Source organism: Aspergillus fijiensis, assembly GCF_003184825.1.
Source record: "Aspergillus fijiensis CBS 313.89 unplaced genomic scaffold BO72scaffold_17, whole genome shotgun sequence".
In the NCBI taxonomy this organism is placed as follows: domain Eukaryota; kingdom Fungi; phylum Ascomycota; class Eurotiomycetes; order Eurotiales; family Aspergillaceae; genus Aspergillus; species Aspergillus fijiensis.
In genome coordinates, this window is record NW_024468993.1 from 225,153 (window position 1) to 246,947 (window position 21,795).

The window sequence follows — 21,795 nt, forward strand, 5'->3', positions numbered from 1 at the left end:
ACAAATCAACCCAATGCTTGGCCTAGATCCATGTCAGAACTCAGAACACTGATGGAATTCAGGAAAGAATATCCTCCCATTGCCCCTCTACTCTTCCCCCCTGTTGTCTTAAATCCTTGTAGTCTCTGTGATTCTCTAGTTAGTTATTTTCAGGTCGTTAGTCATAGAGTAGGTGATCCAGCACTAACTGACTAGCTTCATACGTACTGTACACCGGGACATGGGGGTGGGCTGACTAAGGGTTATCGATGGTTTTGCAGGACCCAGCCCGCCGGGCACTTGGTCTGTTGTGTCATCTCCGTACTATGCTTCCCTCTCTCTCTCTCTCTCCCTCTCCATCCACCTCGTACAACTAATGTGTTAAAGTGGTACTACAATAGGGGCAATATCTCAGATGAACCATCTCAGTGGAGTGTGACTCACTCCCTTTTTCTTTTCTTTTTTTTGCCTTTTTTTTCTTTTTCTTTTGCTCATGATCGATTTTGCATTGTTACTACGCGTTCTGCAGTTTGACTGTAGTTACTCCCACCTCAGCAATTTAGGCGAGTGTACAGTACTTCACCCACTTAGTAAAGACCTCGCGTAGATTGCCAGTAGTAAGATTATACGACTTGTACCGCGCTGCGGTACCACCATCACCTTCTCGAAACTCACCCTATGCCCATGCTCATACTCGATCTTCAGCTGCAGGATTCAAGTAAGCCAAGAGATGTCGAAACGATGGACACATGGCAATGCACCGGGGGTATTTGATCAAGGCTACTTATTGGACGAGGGTGTATCGATGGTGAGAGGGACTGCACTGCCCACCCATCAGCTAAGTATCACCAAATTAGTCTCAACTGTTCTGAAGATATATATTCTAGATCTAGGATTACCTATACGGCCGATGAATGGATGGGTTCTTCTACTTAGAGAGATAAGAAAGCCCAGAGGGAAGGTATCACAACGAACATACACTGGTCTAGCAAACCTTCCTCTTCGCAAACATATCTCTGGCTTAGTAGAGAAATGCTATTCAACCATCCAAACTTGACCCAAATGCAAGACCAATCCGCAGTGCTATAGCACATATCTGGAGAGGCGAACGAAGCACAGAAACCTCCAAGCATGGCGAACATCTTTTTCTCCGCCACATCCACAGAACTACCAGTAATCAATCAAGTTTAGCTAACTATAACCATGAGCTAATATACAAGGGTTCCCCCCCCCCCCCCTTCTCTCCTCCAAACTATACATAAGCTACATATAGGTGACAACCCTACAATGCGCTAAGTATGAAGCCCCCCTCCGCCCCCCCCGGTCGATCAGAATTGAACTAAAACTTTTTTAATTAATGTTACATCTCAACCTCCCAGTCCCCCCCCTCTTATTTCCCTTGGTTCCCGTCCGCCATGCCGAGGGGGGGTTAGTGCATGAGATCTTGATGTCAAACAAACACAAAAAAAAATGGTGGACTGTGGTGTAAGCTGCAGCGTTACACGGATGATGGACATCGCTTCTTCACTGTACTTTCCCGCTGGTTGCTAGATCGAAACACCTTGGTGTTACCTACGTTATCTTGGTTGACTAATTGCTTTAGGGGGTCGCTTGGCGTTTGCTTATGGGGTTTTGATTTTTTCTTTCTTTGCTCCATACTACCTGGTACCTAGCTAGACGTGAGGATGTATGTCTTATATCTGATGCCCTATCAGGGTTGAGGCGGGGGTTTCCGGATTGGGGTATTCGTCTTGTATCTGCATTATCTTACCCTTGATCCCAGGTTCAACGTTGGGCTTTGGTGTTATACTGTGCTGTGAATATTGATGTTGTAAGGGGAGGGGTTGTGGGTAGCTAAGATGTGCCTTGTTTTTTTTTTCTTTTGCTTTTCCCCTTTTTGTGGGTGCGGATGAAGTTGGGGGGGGCAAATGGGGTGGTGAGTTCTAGAATCGAATGACGGCTTGGCTAATGGTTTTCGATGCTGATGCAAGAGTGAGTGGTTGACCTTGGTGGCAAGGAATGGTGTTGGAGCTGTGTTTCAGGTCGGTGAGAGGTGGCAATCAGGTTGCGATTTGGAGGGGGCGGAATGTGTTGAGTTGCTCGGAGTATATTCTGTTCGATGCTTGTGATTTTGGCTGTACGCGGTTGTTGGTGAGCTTCGAGAAGTAGATGGAGACCGTGTATACCTGGTTGTATACTCGAGGGTGTTCGATGGTTGAAGTGCTGAAGTACACACTTTGTACCGTGGACCGTACAAACCGTATGTCGATGTAGATGAGAGTGAGCTCCGGCTTGAGAGTCAAGAGTCTTACCTCTTCAGAAGGTTCGTATATGCTCCTGTCGTTGCAATCCCTAATTCTCGTGTTCGAAGCTTTGGCTTTCACCCTGAGAAAATTGCGGCCATCCGATCAGAGTACTCGGTCAAAGGGTTTTCGAAACATCCAATATATCGATTATCGCAGATACTCTCAGTACGGACAAAGGTGGCCCATTGTTTGGAAGCATTTGGTCATCTCGTCAGCGTTCAAACAGTCCAAGCATCAACATCCAGCCCATTTGTGCCTCCATAAAGTAGCCTTGGATCACTTCCGATAGCCTTCCAAGCGCGCTGGAAGTGGAACATAGTGACGATATCCGATCTTGACGTAGTCTGGGATGTACTGAAAACCAGAGGTGGATGCTCTGGGAGTCGAAAAACTCCAACTTCATCGTAGACAGTCTGATAGAACATGAAGAGTGTGTTCTCATCCGATCAGAACTTTTCCTCTCTCTTGCCTCTATCGTCCGTCCTATGGTCAATATTGTCAGCGGCATCAGCACAAACGCTGCATTCGTGCTTCTGGCTCGTCGCCCTGGGTGTCGGTGCTGTACATTGGGATAATAATGCCAAAACGTTATCGGTTCTGGTCAACATTGACCCACGAGTTTTGTGTGTCTCGATCCACGAGGAAGAGGACTGGTGGTGGTAAGAAATTCGCTTGCAAGTGTTCTCGAAGCGAAGGGTAGAAATGTGCTCCTCGAGGGCATGGTATTCTAAAATTCTCACATGATGTGTAGTATGTGGACTCGTGCTTGGATGGAGGTACCGTCGCTGTCCCAGAGGAACGATGAACGCGGATTGATCGAATCAGGCGCGGAGGCATCGTGTTGATTGCCTATGGTATTGGAGGGCTAAATTCTCGAAGGTAGGGATTATCTTTGCGATGAAGGAGCATGAAGGCTTTTGTGGAATTTAGCAACAACTAGTTGAACCGATCTCTCACCTTGACACTCAGTCCGAAGGCCTCAACCACGGTGCAGCGTGAGTCTAGGTGGTTGTAGACTGTTGCCGCTTCTGCTGTGGCTGTGTGATAACAGCCTGCAGGGTGATGATTTGATAGATGTACCGTCTGAACTCGCACCCGTGCTGAATAGGAGGGGACATGTTTGCAGGTGAAGGATTTGGCTGTCCGCCATGATGGTCGGTACCGCTGAGCTCTCTGTGTGCGCTATGCCAATCATTCCCGGAGCTGTGGTGAAGAAATGAGCTGCAAATCGAGCATCTGTGGTGATCATGAGTACCTGGAATCTGACTCTTGAGCTGGAGAGCTGATGTTATGACTTTAGGGGCTTGGCTGATCAAGGCTGGGGTGATAAACCAATGATCCAACTGCTTCAGAGAGGTTGTGAGGGAACCTCGAGAACTCTATAGCGCGGAGAAGGCACAACTGAGGACCCGGCTAAGCTCTGCAATATGGATATCACTGCGGTGACGCATTTGCATGGTACAGTACAAGGATAGGTCAAATACATCAGACGTGGCAGCGAATGCATCCTGTTTTGAGTAGCCTTGATTCAGATGCGCGTAGATAAGCATGAAAATACAGATCTGGGATTAAGTCAAAGGTGAGGTTCTTGCAGACTAACTTCTTAGACTGGTCACAAAGCATCATTACTGCCACTATGGTGGAATATAAGATCACTCGAAGTGACACGGAAAGTTTTTGGAGATGTGCTAGAATTCAACAAGTGTACTCAGTTTCTCTTGTCAATTTCCTGCCTCATCAAGGCTTGCCACTCTATGTGCATCGTGGAAGTTCGTCAATCCGCTTGATACCAGGTAATGGCCACGATCGATATTCCCGATTCAATTGAACTGCCTTCCCCTTCTTGGCTTCCTAGAATCTTCTTGTAATCCGCAGGTTGTTTCGTGGTTGACGTGATAAATTCACTGGTAAGCATAGTGCTGGATGACATGACAATCGAAGACGATCGCATAGATCCTATACCACCGGTACTGCAGACACAGCCATCGATCAATCAGGTCGGCTCTTAGTATAAGTGTAGAAGTGAAGGATTAGCTCATCAGCTTATCCTCCTTCCATGGTTCTTACGCGAGTCTTCCCTCGGTGTCAACATGGTGCACTGTGGTCAGAAAGCTCGGAACGCATCGACCGTCACAGAATCATGTCAGCTCGCTGCAGAAAAAATACATTGGGAAATTATACGCCCGACGCCCAATACCTGTGACCCGCAATTCTCGAATTATCAGGATTGAGCGAACATCTTCCTTGCTGGGCCTAGGAATTCGAGACAATCATTACAGGAAGGCAGATGCTCACAGCATCCCCTGCCCACTCGAGCAGCCGCACTGCAACCTATTTCCACCCCGTCATTGAGTAGCTCGTTATGATAGCACCAAAAGCGGCAGTGACGGCTGAGCTGTTGTGGTTGTAACGCACCGAAGGTGAAGCATAGATTAGGCAGCTCAAGCAAAGTATCCCAACAAGACGATAATTCACCGGCTGAAAGCACGTCATCGAGTGAAAGCATAGTCAATTGGTTCTGGTCAAGTACTCTGTATCTCAAAAGGACGTCCAAAAGCCTGTTCGTCGAGTTGGAAGGTCAGGGAGTTATAATCTCTTTGAACGTAAGAGCCAACAGATTCATCGCCCTTTCGCCGGACTGCGCCGGAGAGCAAAGAATCCACTGGAGGGATACACAGACTCTGCGACCGTTTCTCAGGTTTTATAGGCATCGGCATAGCCATTTTTGCTGTCACTCATGATAGCATCGTCATTCTTCGCAAGTGGTCCGCTGAGTAACATGAAGACGACAACGAGATCCTCCGGGTCCATACAGTGCCAGTACCCTGCCCATAAGTGGCAGTTCGACGTCTGGAGTCTTGCCTATGCTCGATGCTGGGTGTCTGCTTTGTTGGAGATTTGAAAGGTGTCGCTTGATTCACACAGGCCAATAAGAGCCTATGGTCAGACATCGTGCAAAGAGACTGGAATCTGGCGGTCGACGAGAAGTATGGATGATTTCTAGTCTCAGCGAAAAGATATGATAATTCTGGTTGGAAGTCGCTGAAGAGGATCGCTCAGTGTGTAGTGTGGTATGATGATTCACACCCTGTTGGCAGCAGCGCATCCGTCAAACAAAACTCGGAATTAGTTGAAAAGCGTCTTCCCCAGGATGCTCGAGAGAGATTGACATCGCTAGTGAGCTAGGGAGCGATATTGTGTGCTGGCTATCAGCATGTGTGGGTGTCGACGCTAGAGAGTTAGAATTAGAAACCAGACTGACTAGTTATAAATCGACCGAGATGGACAAAGGAACGGGTGGACGAGATACCTAAGTTAGTAACCGCGTCTGACTCCAATCCTCCCCAACTTACATCCACAAATCGCTTGGCTCATTCTCTCATACCCCACGTAGCAGTAATCAGAGGTATCACACCCCCACAAGACGAGAGATTTCATTTCCGCTCTCCCTTCGATGGCAGCATAGCAAACATTCTGATAGATTGGGCGGGATGACCCAATCCAGCCAATCCGGCAAACCCGGAGCAAACCGACAGGGATCTGAGCCTAGTGAGCTTTTTAGCATGAGAGCAACGGAGTAGTAGCCTTCCATCAGCCTGTCATGTATGCTTAGCAGCTGGTGAATGGAGACTCAGGAGGGGTGACCTGGAATGCCGAGAGGATCTGGATGAGGGGGTGAATGAGATAGCCCCCTATTAGAGATGTGATCTAATCAGAAAGTGATGAGTGATGAGGAACCGCCACTTTCTCGGAGTTAATGGCTCATCCAAGAGCGGTGGAGGAAGTCACTGTAGGTCTCAATCACCTCTTTCCTAACCCGTTGGAAGATTTGGAGACTAGGTAAAAGTACGTACTTCGACACCATCAACACAGGCATCCATAGATACTATAGATAGAGAATTGAGCCCCATCGACCTGTCATATCACATCATATCACATTATCGCCAGGCAAGATGAATACAAGGTTTGCGTGGCTGAAAACCAACGAGGCTTCGAGATGACCATTGGCAAGGTGACTAGGCGCTACTAGATCGGCGTTCAGCCATCCTTTGCTGCGGCAGTCAATGCGTGTTCTAGACCTTCAGCCTTAAAATGTTGCATGGGCTAGTGTTTAGGATAGAGAGATGTTCAGGGACAATCCGGACAAGCCAAGATGGGTGTCAAAATGAAGAGGGCGTCAGTAAGGAGACAACTGTCTGGTGCTGATAGCTAACATGAGTAGTAGCATGAGCCGAAAGATGATGGCTGGCTTAGTGTGCGCGCCACGCGCAGCCACAGAGCTGGTATCAGCGACGCGATCAGCCCGCTTTCCACCCCCGCTCAAAGCCCGCCCAGGCGCAGCGCATGCGCGTCAATCTGGGGTCCTTGGAAAGTATGCCTGCCAGCAACAAACCAAAGAACATTCACAATCACAAGGACACCGGTCAGTACCACCGAGTTATAGTTCATAGACTGCAAAGTGACAGGAAGGTGCGGGGGCATGCAGTTCAAGGCAACTTGGAAAAATAGCCAGATCACCGAGAAGATATTGCAAATATAGCCAACCCAGGAGAGATCGAAATATCGCTTTGGAAGATATGACCGACCTCGTAACAGAAGCAACCCTTGGGGAATAATGTATGTCAAGTTGAGGAAGAGGACGGCGGCATTAATGATCGAGTTGAAAGCCGTGGTGGACGCGAGGTAGAGGAGGCCGTAGATGGAGCAGAACCCGAAGGAAGCAAGCGTAGTACGCACGGGGAAGTCAAGTTTCGGGCTGATTTTGGTAAAATATTCTGGAAAGGGTGTGCCGCCCTATGGAAACGATCAGTACTCGTTGGCTTGAGACTGTGCTCGTATCCATGCTGCATGCACTTACATCGCGAGCCAGTGCCCAGGCAATCCGACCAGAGGTCACCCACTGCGGTGGTATACATGCTTCACTGGATTAGCTCTCGATCAAAGTATAGTGAGGAGAATCAGTGGCCTGTCATACAAACATAGATTGCCCAAAGCAAAATGAGTAGACCGAGGGTGGCGTTTCGACTTCCAGTCCTGTTGATGAAGGTCAGAGCGCCCGCAAAAAAAGAACTAGTAGCAAACTGACACTTGATACACCAATTCGAGACTGGGAAGTGGAGAGTCTCGGATGGCTTCATAATCATGGGCAAAGTACAGAAGAACCACAATCATCGTAAGGCTGGTTACGATACCAATGACTTCTGTCATAATCATGATTTGCGGGACACGTCGCCCTGGTCGTGGTATCTCCTCAGAGATGTGTATGGCTGTTAAAGTCAACAATGTTCGTAACCGTGAAAGTTGCTATTCTTACCGCCGTCTGCGGAAGCAAATGCATACATGGCATTGCTTATGGCAAGCAACCAGGCCGCACCACTGTTCCACCCGCTGTTTGCCTCATTGGATGCCACTGCAAATGACTTGCCCTGTACGTGGTCGTGCATTGCTAGAGCGGTGATGAGATAAACAAGGTACCCGGCCAAGGTTAGAGAGAGCGTCAACTGCGTCACCCATGACATCTTAGTCGGTGACACAAACAGCGGGATCACTGGTAAGATTTTAGTATGACACAATCGGAGGAAACAAGTAACAGGACTTACGGGTTGAAACTGCGATTGCAAGGAAGATCAAGTAAGTACGCCATTGAGTTGCCTCATAACCCGGGATATAGTAAGACACAATCCCCTGGAGGAAAATCGCGCCAAGTGAGATACCTGAGCATCTAGAAGAGTGTCAGTATAGTCCACAATCCTGACAGGCGAGCATCATACGTTGCCGACCACCAGGCTAACACTGAGAGCCAGCCCACGATGTAAGCATTATACTTTCGGGTACTCTTGGAACTGAGAATGTAACAGAAGTGGTATTGACCTCCGCTAGACTGTTGCAGAGTTAGCAATAGCTCTATGCAAGCTTGGATTTTCTCCTTACGGGGAATGCTGACGCCAATTCAGCGAGTCCCAGGGTGATGACAAGCTGAATCGCCCACCCGAGCACTAGGCAAACTATACAGCCTAGCACACCGACATAGCTCAGGTTTTGTCCAAAATTGCTCTAGTCCATCGAGGTATAGTGTCAGCAAAAGCACCATTCGGAGTACCCGAAAGTACGCACAAGATAACCGATCCATGAGTTGGTGATCGAAAACCCCAGGCCTAAAGCAGAGATCCAATTGAACTGCCTGGGCATGACTGCCTCATGGCCATTTGCTCGAAGGACTGCATCATCCTCATCTTCAAGCGAAGTCTCTTCCACTGTGCCGTCTGTCACGTCTGCTGGCAACTGTTTGCCATGAGGGTCTTTCTCAAATGTTTGGTTCATTTCCGTAATCTGGGCAGCTAGCAAGCTTAGAACGACGATGTGATAGTGCACAAGAAATCTTGAGCATCCCCCATCGGAGGGATACTTGTGCACTTATATCTCATCTCTTTCCTCTCGCCCTTGCTTGGACAACAAAGGGAGAAGGTTAAGCAATCACACCGTCAACGCTCCTTCCTCGTGAGATCTTGATTGACTCAGGTGTGGTTGTGCTCAAGGGAATTAGGTAAGATTAGCTAAATAATAGAATTCGCCTTCCCGTCCACCGGAATGCTCAGGATTAGGTTGCACAGGCGCTTGGTAGGCGGATTCGACAGCCCTGGGTAGGCCAATCAAAACCAGCAAATTCCGCACTGAGAACGACACATTTCAGAGGCAAGGGAGTCGAGAAAATAGCAGTCCGGGCTGATCACGTCGACTAATTTCCGATGCTGTTGGATTTGTTCCCTAAAGAGGCTCGAGACCCAGCAAGGAGTGATTTTGACCACTTGAACAAATCAACGTTTCCTAGTAGGGCCATGCATATCCATGCAATCACTTCCTCGCGTGTGCTGCTAGATGCATTGAGGCGGGGTTCGAAAGGTACGATACCTCCCAGTAACATACTGGATCCTGACTGGACCGATCGTGTGTGCTTCTGGTCAAGCCATGGAAGGGAAGCGAGCGGTCTTTGGAGAAACATTGTGAATTTCACAAAGCAGGTCTTGGGTGGCTAAGCCGCCTGTCTTGGCATTGTATTGCCAGTGATAGCCTGGTCCTAACAAGGAGTCAGTTCGGATTACTTAGTCCTTACTAGCGAGCTGTACTTTTGAATCACACACCTGGTTACTCTCTTTCCCTTGGGGTCTGTCACCTGGGATTTCTGGAATATGCCCATATTTGACTCAATCGGTTGTCTTCGGAGCGAGCAAACTCTTTATTTTGCGCCGATTCATGCAGTATGTTGAAACATCATCGTTATAGGCCGCGAGACTTGCCACTTTGACAGGGAAACAATTTTGGAGATACTCCCTATGACCCTGCCTTCAGCTTGTGTCTGGTCGATTTCCGATCAGCCAATACTACCTTCTGACCTCACGGGTACGCATTTGGATCGCCATGAGGTTGTGCAAGGATTGACTGGGTGCAGGCTTTGAGAATCGGACTGTTGGGCAGACAAAGCACATCTTGAGATATGAGCTCAGGAGAATGACATCAGACAAAAGGTAGAGATCGAATGGAAGCCTTGAGGAAGCATACACGACATGTGTTGTGCAAGCCATCTTTGTTTGATTATGACAGGGTCAGACAATGAGTATGGTACAAGATGTTTGTGAGAATGGACTTGAAACTTGATGCCCGTTGGAATTGATGAACCTAAACTAAGCTAATCTGCCCTGCTCAAACAGGAAGGAAGGTGGGGGTGCAGGTGGCCCGGAGGTCAGGTCGTGGGGTTTAGCGCTTGGGCTGCTTGTTGACGCCAATCTTTCGGCATTTAAAGTCACTTTATGCTCAGGAACCTTAAGACTGGGTACTTGCATTTCCGGAGCTACTCAGCACCCAGGAGTCTGGCTCACCTTGGTTCAAACTTTGATTCTACCTTCATCAACTAAAAACTTCACGTCAAGTACATACTCACAGTCAATCATGTTTTCTCGGCTAAACCCTTCAAATGTCATACAGCGACAAGAATATCGCCTAGCGCTCCTCAGCTGCCATTGAAGATAGATGCCTTGACCATTCAGGCTGCGGAAGATGATGACACATTGATGCGGATTAGGTGTTCCTGCTGATACTCGGCTCCAGCGAGACACAAACCCATTGCTGTCAGCCTGTCTATCAATTTGGAACTACGTCTAACGAGATGACCAACTCGTCCGAGGCGCCATTCCAAAGTCGATTTCAGTACTTCAAGCAGCACAGATCTTCCAGTGGCAAGATGTCAGGCACCCGTTCGCAGCAGTTCACTTTTCTGGTAGCGGAAGCATCGCCTTGCTGGACTTGATTTGGCCTGCGGTAGTGTCTGGAGTAAATTTCTTCGCTGCTCTGTGCAGACACCTTGAAAGTTTACTTCCGCTCGATAACCACAGACCTGTATACCACCAGCACGGCGCTCTTACACAACATTGGCAACCGATTGGAAATCCCACTTGTCATTAGCGTCGATTAGACCACTGAAGACACGGGCTGTTATCAACTAGTGGCAGACCCAGCTCAGCGCTAGGAGGCGAGTGGGATACCAGAAGAGTAGGTCGAGCCCGCCACGCTCCCTTGGGCATTGACCGTTATTGATCTAACCGAGGCACTAAATTAAGTACAGTGACTGTCCGTTGCTCGAAGAGGGTCCAGTCTCGCATCAAAAACCTACTTTACGACCGTCCACACTGCTCACCAATGCTCGAAATGGCGTACTACATGGATCAAAGGGTCTTTTCGCCTGAACACTGGGCTGAAAACGAAGGGACACAGTCGATGGTGTGAGAATCGAGGACCGTTGCTATTTCCTAGGCGGTCAAGACACTGTTCATCGGCCGCCCGACCGCATTTCACCATCTCCACATTACGCACATCGCACAGCGTAGCACAGCCATCATGAGGGTTGGAAAGCACCTATAAAATATCGAGCCGCTTTGGAACAAGTGCGGGGTTTATGCAATGCAACTTTTACCCAATCGATATGATCTCTATCGCCTGTCATGGTTCGGCGCTGCAACTCCTAGCATGAGAAGTGGCTTCTAGCCGACCTTGAGCCACTCAGCGGTCACGGATTAATGAATCTTAGCAGTCTCGGCCTTTTTAGGGGCGGGGACAGTCGTATCGAGCATGCTCGCCTCCACGTCGTTATAAAAATCTGCGGCTCTTCCCAGGTATCCTTCTTACTTCTGACCTGTTCGACATTTTGGTAGTCGGCAGTCATTGGGTGCTAGACGTTCAACAAAATGGCAACCCTGGCAGCGTTGGGTTGCGGTGTCACCCTTTACTTTATAGCGAGGAGTATATACAGACTATACTTCCATCCCTTGCGCAAGATTCCTGGTCCCAAGCTCGCTGCGATTACCCATGCCTACGAGTTCTATTATAATGTGATCAAAGGGGGGCTATTCATATGGGAGATTGAGAGGATGCATGAAGTATATGGTTGGTGATTTCGAACTCCCCAGCGGGATGAACTCTTTCTTGGAGGCAGATTTTACTAACCGAGTCAGGTCCTATCGTCCGTGTCGGTCCGAGAACAGTACATATTAGAGATCCAGATTACTATGAAGAGATCTACGCATCTAGAGCCCGTAAGCGCGAGAAAGATCCAGTCACAGTCGCCCGCTTCGGACTGGAGGGCTCTGGGTTCTCCAGCATCACTGATGAGGATCATCGCCCACGCCGTGCGCCTTTGGATAAGTTCTTCTCGAAGCAGGCAATCTCCAACATCGAGTACCTGATCCATGAAAGTCTTGACAAACTCGTACATTCTCTACGCAACGCCTACGAGTCACACAAAGTAGTTCATTTGGATGCTGGATTTGCCGCCTTGACCGCCGACGTGATCCATGTATATGCATTTGGCTTCAACCCAGGCAACCTGGATCAAGAAGGCTTCAATGCTGGTGTGCGCGACGGAATCAACGCCCTATTCCAAATGGGACATCTCACCTACTTCTTTCCGTGGATCCAAACCCTCATCGACGCGTTGCCGCTGAACGTGCTGCGCCAAGTGAGCGCACCCGCATACGCATTAGCTCGCCAGAAGAAGGACCTCTATGAGTGTGGCTTGGCAGCATTGAAAGCTAGTCATATAACCTCCAAGCTCGAAAAACCGACACTCATCGAAGCTATTGCGGGGCCCAAGGTGCCGGAACATCTCAAAACACCGCAGCGACTGATGAACGATGGCTTTGCACTGACCATTGGAGGGACGGAGACCACTGCAAGATCCCTTGCTGTCGGGATGTATCATCTGATTGATAGGCCTGAGATCTTAAGCAAGCTGCGAGAGGAGCTCAAGCAGGTGATGCCCACGCCGGATTCCCGCCCTACGTGGAACGAGCTGGAAAAGCTCCCATACATGGTAAGCATCACATTCCTCGTGATGGGTGTTGCTTGGTCGAGAGATCTAACTTTAACTTTCATCTAGGCTGGAGTGGTCAATGAGACCCTGCGCCTTTCCACAGGAATCGCTAGCTTCTCACCCCGGGTCGTTCCCACGGAGGCATTGCAATATAAAGGCCACACAATCCCACCAGGAGTAAGTCGAGCAACGATCGTATAGGCCGGGACCTTGCATACTGATAAAGGCCACAATCCAGACCCCAATTGGTCAGACGCACTACTTCATTCTCATGGATCCCCACATCTTTCCTGACCCGCATGCCTTTGAGCCTGAACGCTGGATTCGGGCCGCTGCCGCTGGAAATCGTCTGGATCGCTATCTAGTGAACTTCTCGAAAGGGAGTCGGATGTGTGTGGGCTTGAAGTGAGTTTTCCACATTTGAGTTCTCGTTCCTTTTCTAACATTCGGACAGTTTGGCCTACGCGGAGCTCTACCTTGTCATCGCAGCGCTTGTTCGGCGGTTCGAGATGGAGCTGTACGAGACGCCCCGAAGCACCATTGAACTCAAGCGTGATTTCGGGACGCCGTACCCTGAAGAGGGCCACCTGAAGGTGCAAGTGTTGGTGACTGGCCTTATTACTGAATAAGTCTGGGCACATTTGTGTCTAATCAGGTTCCTGAATTTATCTTTACTAAGTATGGACAACGTTATTGTGCTGTGTGCTAATGCTCTGACTCTGCGGTTATGTTTCACGAAGAGAGAGCTCATTGCCGAGAATCATCACTGAAATCAATTCCTCATTGTACATAAGCTTCTCATACATGATCTCATTGAAATACCCATATTTCCTGTCGAATAAGATTACTCAGAGGGCACGGACAGGTTCTGCTGCAGCTCCTTGCGTTGGACAGCTCCGAAGCGAAGGTTGCCGACATCGAAGACCTAAGACATTGGTTAGTCTATCATGCAACGGGTCGAATATAGGCATCCAGTTGCCAAGGGAACTTACGGCATAGATACCCTTCAAGAAGGTGTCTCCCAGGATGTCAAAGGTCATATCGCCACGGCTCTGGATTCCACCATAGACATATCCAGTCTTGGCTTCGGCGAAACCGAGATCCTCCTTCTGCACGACGAACTGCTTGCCGCCGACAGCAAACGAAACAACGGGAAGGTTGTCCTCTGTGGTATCGGAGGGATAGATATAACCTTGGGTCTCGTTGTCATAGTACGCGCCCGGGATAGCATCGTAAATAGCCTGGCAGGTTTCATCGTCCACCAGCGCCAGCGTTGTGCCAGTGTCAGCGATCGCCTTGTTTCCGGAGCGCGTGATCGTCTTTCCATTGACCGTGGCGGAAGTAGACTCAAACATCCAGAACCCTTCGCTGTTGTCGATAGACGTGTAGGAGATCTCCTGCCCGGACGATTGCACGGTGGCATCGTCGATGAACCCGAATGTATAGAAGGACTCGCCCTTGTCGGGCTCGTTGGCATCCCGCCACGAGCCCAGCTTGGCCGTGAACAGAGCAGACGAGTCCGGAATGTCATCCTGGGCGATCATGTTCTCGACGGGCGTCTTGACGGCCTTGGGCTGGACGGTGTTGATGCTGCCAAACGCCAACCCCAGCAGTCCGTCACCGGCACCCTGGGCGAACTCGGTCGACATCTTCTCGGCCAGCTCGACGGCTTGGTTCTTGATGGTGATGCCGCCGATGTCCACGTTGTCGGTGCCGACCGTACCCGACGCAGAGGAGCCGTCGCCGTACGAGATCTGCCACGTGTAACCATCCTCCTCTTTGAAAGTGCTCGACTTGGACGGGTCGAAGACATTGTGGCTCTTGCCATACTCGGAAATGGTGGCAGAGGGGAGCTTAGTGGACCAGACCTATTTGATTCTTCTCAGCGATGCTGACTCCTCCGGACACATAAGGTAGATCTGGTGCTTGACTTACCCACAAGTCCGCTGAGCCGGTGTCAAAGTCCAGACTCACAGTCTGCCCAGGTGTACCAATGCTCACTTGAGCCAGGTACTCTGAATCGTTCTGCACGTCCTCGGCACTAACTTCACCGACCTGGTCAGTGCCCACCGTGCGCTTCTTCAGCGCCCGCCGCACATGTGCCTTGCCACCGATAGGCTTGTCATGGTACACCCGACCGACCTGGTGAAGGGTGGGTGCGAAGAAGTAAGGGCCTTCTTTGGTTGTATTGAAGCGGTACTTGCGCAAGAGGTGCACGTAGGACTTTGTGCCCGACCTCTTGTAGTTTAGGTTGGGGATAAGTCGGATCTTGGTAGCCATGATGGGGCAATTGGGTAAGTCAGTATATCTCACAATTGGAGTTTAGTCAATGTATGTTTAATGGGAAGAAAATAGCTGGCAAGCTGAAAGATTGGAGAGAGGAGGAGGGAAAAGGCGAGAGCAAGAGGGAAAAAGAAAGGATTCGGACCACCAGTGGTCTTTATTTATCCTTCAGCTCCTTCTCCGACACTTCAGTTCTTGCTCCAATTAACCCACCACAAGGCATCGCCCATTCCCCCTCGCACGTCATGCATTTAATCTATTCTGTTCTTCTCAGCTGAGGGCAATGGACTCCGGCTCTTCTTTCTCCTTCCCCTCACTCTCTTCTGTAGCGGGGCGAGCCGAGGCCGGTCTGTAGGGGCTAGTGAATTCAGGATAAGTGGATCTGCACGATGACGCGGTATCAGCTGCAGCTGTCAACACACAACCCATGCTGAACTGATAAGCTCTGTCAGGGTCACCCTTCAACCCAGCCAAAGGGCACTTCGGAATCCGTCGGCTCGATTGTGCTATATCATTGTCCAGGGTCCTGCAAGCGAGACCTGTCCTCAGCCCCCCAACAGCTCCCTTGGTGGTTGGCTGGCAGTTCAGCCAGCGGTCGACACGAAGTCTGATGCCATGATCTGCACAGTGCGGATGCTAAGTTTAGCCAAGCTGGGCTTATCATGACCCTGGGACTTATCATACGACGACCTTGATTCCTTTGCACCGATCGGCAGATGGCCTTTCCCGCGAGGTTGACGCGACCGACGGTGTCATAACTTGGATCATACGCCTCGCCCACCATCATTGGCGCAGCTGATTTACACTAGCCGTATCACTAACTATCCATGAAGTGCGATCGTCGCTTCAGAGGACAAGCTCACAGCGCCACTTGCCTCGTCGAGCCCAGCTCGGCGGCTGTTGCCTGTCGCTTCTAATGTCTGTACTTTGCACGATTGGCTCGCTTCTGTGACAATGCCTTGTGAGGGTTGGCGATGGTGGCAGAATAGCCGGTTTTGACGGAATGCAGTGATCCAATCATCCTCCTGTCCTGTGTTGTGGACGTGATGCGATAAATGGTCATCGGGGTGTGGCTTGTGACGAGGCACTTTCGCATCACCTTCTCTTGCGAGGGCGATTGCGAGATAACACCATGACCCTGACATCTCAGTACTGAGCATCCGCTCGAAAAGTACAAGGCATCATCGGCAAGATTTTGCTATCATGGATCCACACCACTTCGGCTGGGTGGGGTGACGGACGGGCCGGGCGATCGACCCAGTAGAACCATGACCTTCGCGTCGAGTCGAGTGCTGAATGCGATCTCGTCGTTTATCGTCGCCTGGTCCGATGCAGTATAGTGAATGCCAGACATGCAGTTCACTCGCACCCATCTCTGGGTTGAATATGCTGGTTCTACGTATAGTTACCAGCTCGTCGCTTCGGTGATTCGGTAGTGGTTCATGTGCCTGTTGACCGAACTTGGGATCTATTTGAGGGACAAGCATTTGACTGCAGCATGACTTTAGACTAACCCTGGCGATAGCACACTCTCGCATTCTCTCCTCTTCAAAGCTCCTAGCTCACGAGCACCCGAGCGGCTACCTGCTCGCCACGACCACAAGCCTTGTATATACCTCAAGATCCCGTTCCGTCCTTGAGGAAGTATCCTTGCATTCAACAGATCGTGTTGAGGTGATGCCTCTCTTCTCTTCGACTCATGGACAAACTTCACACGGCCACATATTGTCGTTGGAGCGCGCTGGGCTCACTCTGGCGCGCATCGTAGCCTGCGTTGCTCGGTGCGTAGCCTAGCTTCTCAACCTGAGTACTGCACTTGGTTGACGGGGTGAATGACGTGGTCGGGCGCACAGGTTTACTATACATTAATGTACATAAGAGGCGTGCTCTACGTACGTACTTGGTCCGAAGCTCCTCTGTCACGTTTTCTAACGAGACTTCTTCAGAGCTATGGTCAAGGACACCGGTCGATAGTCTGCTTATGGATTTAGGGCGATGCCAGTGTGTCGAATCGTGTGAAGTCATCGGGCAAGCTTCCTTCCCTTCCCCCGTGGACATTGTGTGCATGAAGTACTTGACGCAGTCTTGTTTGGATACTGTCATCAGTTCATTCAACTTCTCTGCAAGATTCCTCATGCCCTCCTTGATGCTGTCCCAGCTTTAAGGGGGCAAAAAACTTCTCATACGATCCAAATACATAACAGTATTGATAGAAACTGTTTGCTTTTCGAGTCGGATGCAACCTAGGAACTATCTGTCTTGGGAAGTGCGGATCTCGAAGCTAGAGTTATTTTTACCACAAATCAATCCCCCCATCCTGTCATAATCGCCAGTCTAAAGCTGTATTAGTAGACTAGCTACACGTGACTCTCCATATTGCGTAAGAATGACCAGCCCCTCAATAAAATAGGTTGTGTAGTGTAATGGTTAGCACCCAGGATTCTGATTCCTGTAATCCCGGTTCGATCCCGGGCACGACCTTTTTTGGCTTCTTCTTTCTTTCTTTCTTTCTTTCTTTCTTTCTTTCTTTCTTTCTTCCTTCCTTCCTTCCTTCCTTCCTTCCTTCCTTCCTTCCTTCCTTCCTTCCTTAATTTCCCTTGGAAGTCCTGAATCTAGAAACGGTTATTACTTCGATAAAACCCCCATCTTGATCACGAAGATCATACAATGTCCAATCGCACAACCTCGAAACAAGGCCCCGAAATCCCAACCGTCACCTAAGCGAATCTCTCATAGTAAAGTATCCAACTCTTCCTCACCGACCCGTCAAACATCACCAGGCAATTTGACAACCAGTAGTCATTCAAACCCGACCGGAGTAGTTACTTTATAGTACTGGGTACATCGGCACAGACCTCCTAATCAGTTACTCTGTAGTGTGGGAGATGAAGGAAGGGGGGGGGGGGGGGGTGGGAGGCCACAATCGCCGATCAACCGCGTATATATACTTCATCAATACTGTACCACATACCGCATACCACCCGCCGCATATTGTACCGCGCGATGATGGCACCCACGCACCCAGTTCATTCATGCGTCTACATCACCCACCCAAAATCCCTCATACCAACCTAGCCATGGAGTCAGATCCAAAGAGGAGGGGTCAGCCCAAGCCGAACAAGGCAGGCCGCGCATGACACCACCTCCTCACAAGCGGCCTGCATCCGGGCACGCGACACCCCCGGAAAGGGGGATTGGGGAGGGGGTTGAAGCTAATCCCCGGGGAGGGGAAGTACAGTGCATATTGTACAAAGACATAAGACATACTCCGTACACACACCTATAGACTTTCTCTCCTCTGCTTCTTGCTTATCCTCCTCCTGTCGCTCTAGTTGAGTGTGTTCCTCGTGCCCTACGGGAGATGGTTTTTCTCGGATGTTGGTGGGGTCTCTGTGTTTATATCGATGGTCGACTGTCTCGATCTGGATCGAGTATAGAGGGGCTTGCTCACTGTGCCCGCAACAAAGAAACGGAGTCTCCGTACTCCGTACCGAGTACTGAAACCACATTATAGAGACCCAGGACTCGAGCTGGATTGTCCCCACCTTCCGACACTAACAATACTTTAGATACAGTTTGCACGAGCAGAATCCCATGGTTGAGGTTCGTCTGGGCTGGGAAATGCTGGGGCTTTTTGCTTGCCCCTCTTTTTTTCTCGATTCTCGCAAGAAAGCCAGGGCCCGATGACTTGACTTTTGAATAGCTCAATTCCAGATCATATCCGAGTTGGTGGATTCAATCTGGGTATTCTTCCCTTCCACCCCCGAGTAATTGTTGGCTACTACTGACAGAAACAACGCAAGAACGACGAGACTTGAGGGGAATATTAACACAGAAAAGGGCAAAACGGAACGCAACGCAACATGTTCATGACCCATGTGCTTGAATCAAACCAACGCCGCAGAGCCCCCAGTGATTAATGATGTAGTTGGACAGCAAATAATGCAATGGCCCCTCCCGAGCGAGAAAACAAGGAGAAAAGAAGATAAGATAGAGAAGAAGAAATAGGAACATCTGAAGATCAAGCAGAAGCCCACTCGACAACCTCCAAGGCACACATTACAAGGAAAAGAGTGGAGGGTAGGATCCTGCAGGTTCACGGTCAGTCATCAATTCTGGTTGCTTGAAGGCCAAAGACGCTGGTACGTACCACACCACATAACTCTGGAATAACAGTTTCGACATGGCGCTGACATAGACGTTGTTTATCTGACAGATTTGTGCCAGTTGCAGGGCCGATGGGGCGCCCGTGAGCAGGAAGCAGACGATGATGAAGATCGGGTCGTCCAGAATGCTAACCGGCACGTACTTGGCCAGCAGCGCGAGGATGGGTGCCATGATGAGCGTGGGCAGCACCATACGCGCCACCAATGAAGCGATGATCAGCTTCTTCTCCTCCCTCGGATGATCGACGTCTTCGAGAGCCTCCTTGGGCAACGTGTTACGCTCGAGATTCGCACCCAACACCACTAAGATTAATGGTACGGCAACTTGGCCGTTCTGGCTGATAGCTCGCGTCACTGAATTGCGGACGAAGGTTCCCTCATCGAAGAACAGGCTTTGCAGCGAGGGAACGGACGCCACTACGATCGAGATGAGCATAGCCCACAGGGGTGGGTTCATGAAGTCCCAGAGTCCGTGGGCAAATTTCCGGGCACCGTTGGAACCAACCTTCAGCGTCTTTTGCACACCCACAGGCAGTCGTCGGAAAACTGTGCCGGTGGCCTTGTTCCAGACGCCTGCAATCTTACCACGAACCCGGTTGGCCGACCTCTTGATGCGTGGGATGACTCCGGGCTGGTTTTCTTCGGCCTGAGCTGCCACCTCCACATTCGGGAAACACATGATGTCGCCGGTAGTGCTCTGGCGGGGGAGGAACGGCCCCTGGGGAGGGGGTCCAAGTACGGTCGGGTCGATGGATTCGTGTTCACCGGCGCCATGAGACGGCAGCTTCGTGTAGGGGTAGTCCCGCACGCTCACGGGCGTCTCCTGCCCGGAAGTGAATGCATCGTCGTCGACGCTTCCCGAGGACTCCGTCACATCGTCCGACTCGCGAGTCCTCACTAGAGGTTCATCGGGATCAATCTGTTCAGGGTTGTCTGTGTATCGTTCCTGGCCCTGTCCGATAAGGTTGGCGCCCTGCTCCCGTTCGCCTTCTTCCAAGTACCGTTCTTTGGGAGCAAGCAAGACGTGGTAGCCCCAGCTCCAGCGCACAAGTTGGCCCAACTGCTGGAAAATCAAAAGGTAAAGGATACCACGCGCCGCCACTTCATCATCGTTGTCGTTTGGTATACGATCCCAGTGGAGGCCCTGCAGGGTCTGCGAGAGGGACATGACAAGAGAAATAGGAAGCGAGTTAGAGTTTCCGAAGACCTGCAGCAATCGGGATTGTCAACACACGGAAAATGAAGCTTCGTCCAGGTCATCTTTGGCACTTACCGCCATAGCCGCAACAAAGTTGGACGGTCGTTTCTTGAGCCGCAAGCATCGTGAGACGACGAAAGCACACGAGTACGACACGATTGTTTGAACAACGAAGATGGCAGGGATGATGGCGAGGTCGGTCAGCTTTTCAGCTGTGAGCTGAGATCCGAGCTTTGTGAAGACTACAGACAAGCACAGTCAGCAAAAACCCAAGGTGCTTGGACAGTGTGTTATGTTTTTCGACATACTCAGACACGGTGTAAACAGCGTAACATTTAGGTTTGCGACCAATTTCTGAGCATCGGCATCGAACAGACCCTGCTTGGCAGCGAAGTATCCCGGGAGACTGACACAGACTACCTCGAGGACAGCTTCGAAGACGAGCAGCACGAGGTGGAAGAAGGATGGGTGATTTGAATGGGGAGCGCCACTTGGGAAAATGACGGAGCCCAGTCCCGGTTGGGACTGGGTTATGATTTGAGGCGATAGAGGCGAGTGAGCATTCTGGAGGGACCTGGGAGAGGTAAAAATGGCCATCGACGGGCGGGCGGGCGGGCGGATGGGCGATAGGGTGAGACGGGTTTTGACTGTAACGCAGAAAGTGAAGGTATGAAAGGGAGATGGTAGACTTGAGATCGAGAGAGAGAGGAGGGGGGAAGAGTAGGGTGTGTTCCAATGGTAAGTGAGGGCGATGACGCGGACCAGACTGGTCGATGATGAGATTCTTTGAGATAACGGAGAAGGCGGTGGACGAATGAGAGGTCAATTAAGGTTGGAGCTGCTTTGGGTTTAGAGCGTTTTTCTCGCCCTGCAGGCAGTGTTGCTCGGTGTCAAGAATGATCTCCGCTGATCTGATCCAATAGTAGGAGTACTCCGTACAATGTTAAGATACAGTTAGTCCAGGTACTCAGTACTTCAGTCCTCAACCATTAGTACGGAGTACTTATGTTGATATACAATAGGTTAGTTAGTATATGAGAGTAATCCCATTGCAGCACCTACTCAGCACCCCCCGAATCTTACACAATAGCCGCATAGGTCGAATGAAGAATGAACAAACCCTTGAAGGAACCAGCCGTAGCTGGTTTCGGGTAACGCCAGGGCGTACGGTGGCCTCCGATAGGCGGAGTCAAGGGGGGCGCGGTCCATCGCGCCCAGCCGTGCCAAGGCAGCCTGGTTTCCAGCTCTAGTACTGAGTAGACTGGTGAACTACTCCGTTTAGTAGACTACCTAGTACCTAGATTCCGACGAATAGTGAAGCACTGCACTTGTGTCTGGTCGATAACCTCTGTGACCCATGTTTTATACTCATACAAGCACTAGTACTCCGTACTTGCTCACTTAATTCTCGGATGTTTTCTTTTCTTGACAGCCTCCTACCCATCCCTCCCTCCAACAGGCGATCCAACAGGGTTGCTTGGCAGGGTGATACGGAACCATGGA

General features: G+C 50.3%; 4 protein-coding genes and 1 non-coding gene across 5 annotated transcripts; 2 read left to right on the forward strand and 3 right to left on the reverse strand.

Moving 5' to 3' along the window:
• Positions 1–6,605: 6,605 nt before the first annotated feature.
• BO72DRAFT_495158 (choline transporter) lies at positions 6,606–8,606 on the reverse strand (the record flags this gene model as incomplete). The annotated part of the gene is made up of 9 exons (XM_040948522.1): positions 6,606–7,079; positions 7,144–7,202; positions 7,261–7,319; positions 7,372–7,552; positions 7,600–7,833; positions 7,886–8,007; positions 8,057–8,166; positions 8,217–8,339; positions 8,400–8,606. The coding sequence occupies 9 exons, from the start codon at positions 8,604–8,606 to the stop codon at positions 6,606–6,608; spliced, it is 1,569 nt and encodes a 522-aa protein (XP_040802426.1).
• Positions 8,607–11,521: 2,915 nt separating this feature from the next.
• BO72DRAFT_507214 (cytochrome P450) lies at positions 11,522–13,494 on the forward strand (the record flags this gene model as incomplete). The annotated part of the gene is made up of 5 exons (XM_040949251.1): positions 11,522–11,724; positions 11,766–12,645; positions 12,712–12,822; positions 12,884–13,050; positions 13,100–13,494. The coding sequence occupies 5 exons, from the start codon at positions 11,522–11,524 to the stop codon at positions 13,272–13,274; spliced, it is 1,536 nt and encodes a 511-aa protein (XP_040802427.1). The 3' UTR covers positions 13,275–13,494.
• BO72DRAFT_73289 (pepsin-like aspartic protease) lies at positions 13,388–15,182 on the reverse strand. Its single transcript, XM_040950658.1, has 3 exons — positions 14,581–15,182; positions 13,638–14,513; positions 13,388–13,570 (listed from the first exon to the last, which is right to left on the reverse strand). Exons 1-3 carry the CDS (start codon positions 14,923–14,925, stop codon positions 13,490–13,492), a joined length of 1,302 nt encoding a protein of 433 aa, XP_040802428.1. The 5' UTR covers positions 14,926–15,182; the 3' UTR covers positions 13,388–13,489.
• A 2,155-nt stretch (positions 15,183–17,337) lies between these two features.
• BO72DRAFT_t97 lies at positions 17,338–17,409 on the forward strand. The gene has a single exon. It is a non-coding gene; the product is annotated as a tRNA-Gln (tRNA).
• Positions 17,410–18,534: 1,125 nt separating this feature from the next.
• Positions 18,535–20,922, reverse strand: BO72DRAFT_507222 (Auxin Efflux Carrier superfamily). Its single transcript, XM_040949252.1, has 4 exons — positions 20,601–20,922; positions 20,368–20,534; positions 19,079–20,301; positions 18,535–19,016 (listed from the first exon to the last, which is right to left on the reverse strand). The coding sequence occupies exons 1-4, from the start codon at positions 20,887–20,889 to the stop codon at positions 18,950–18,952; spliced, it is 1,746 nt and encodes a 581-aa protein (XP_040802429.1). The 5' UTR covers positions 20,890–20,922; the 3' UTR covers positions 18,535–18,949.
• Positions 20,923–21,795: the final 873 nt, after the last annotated feature.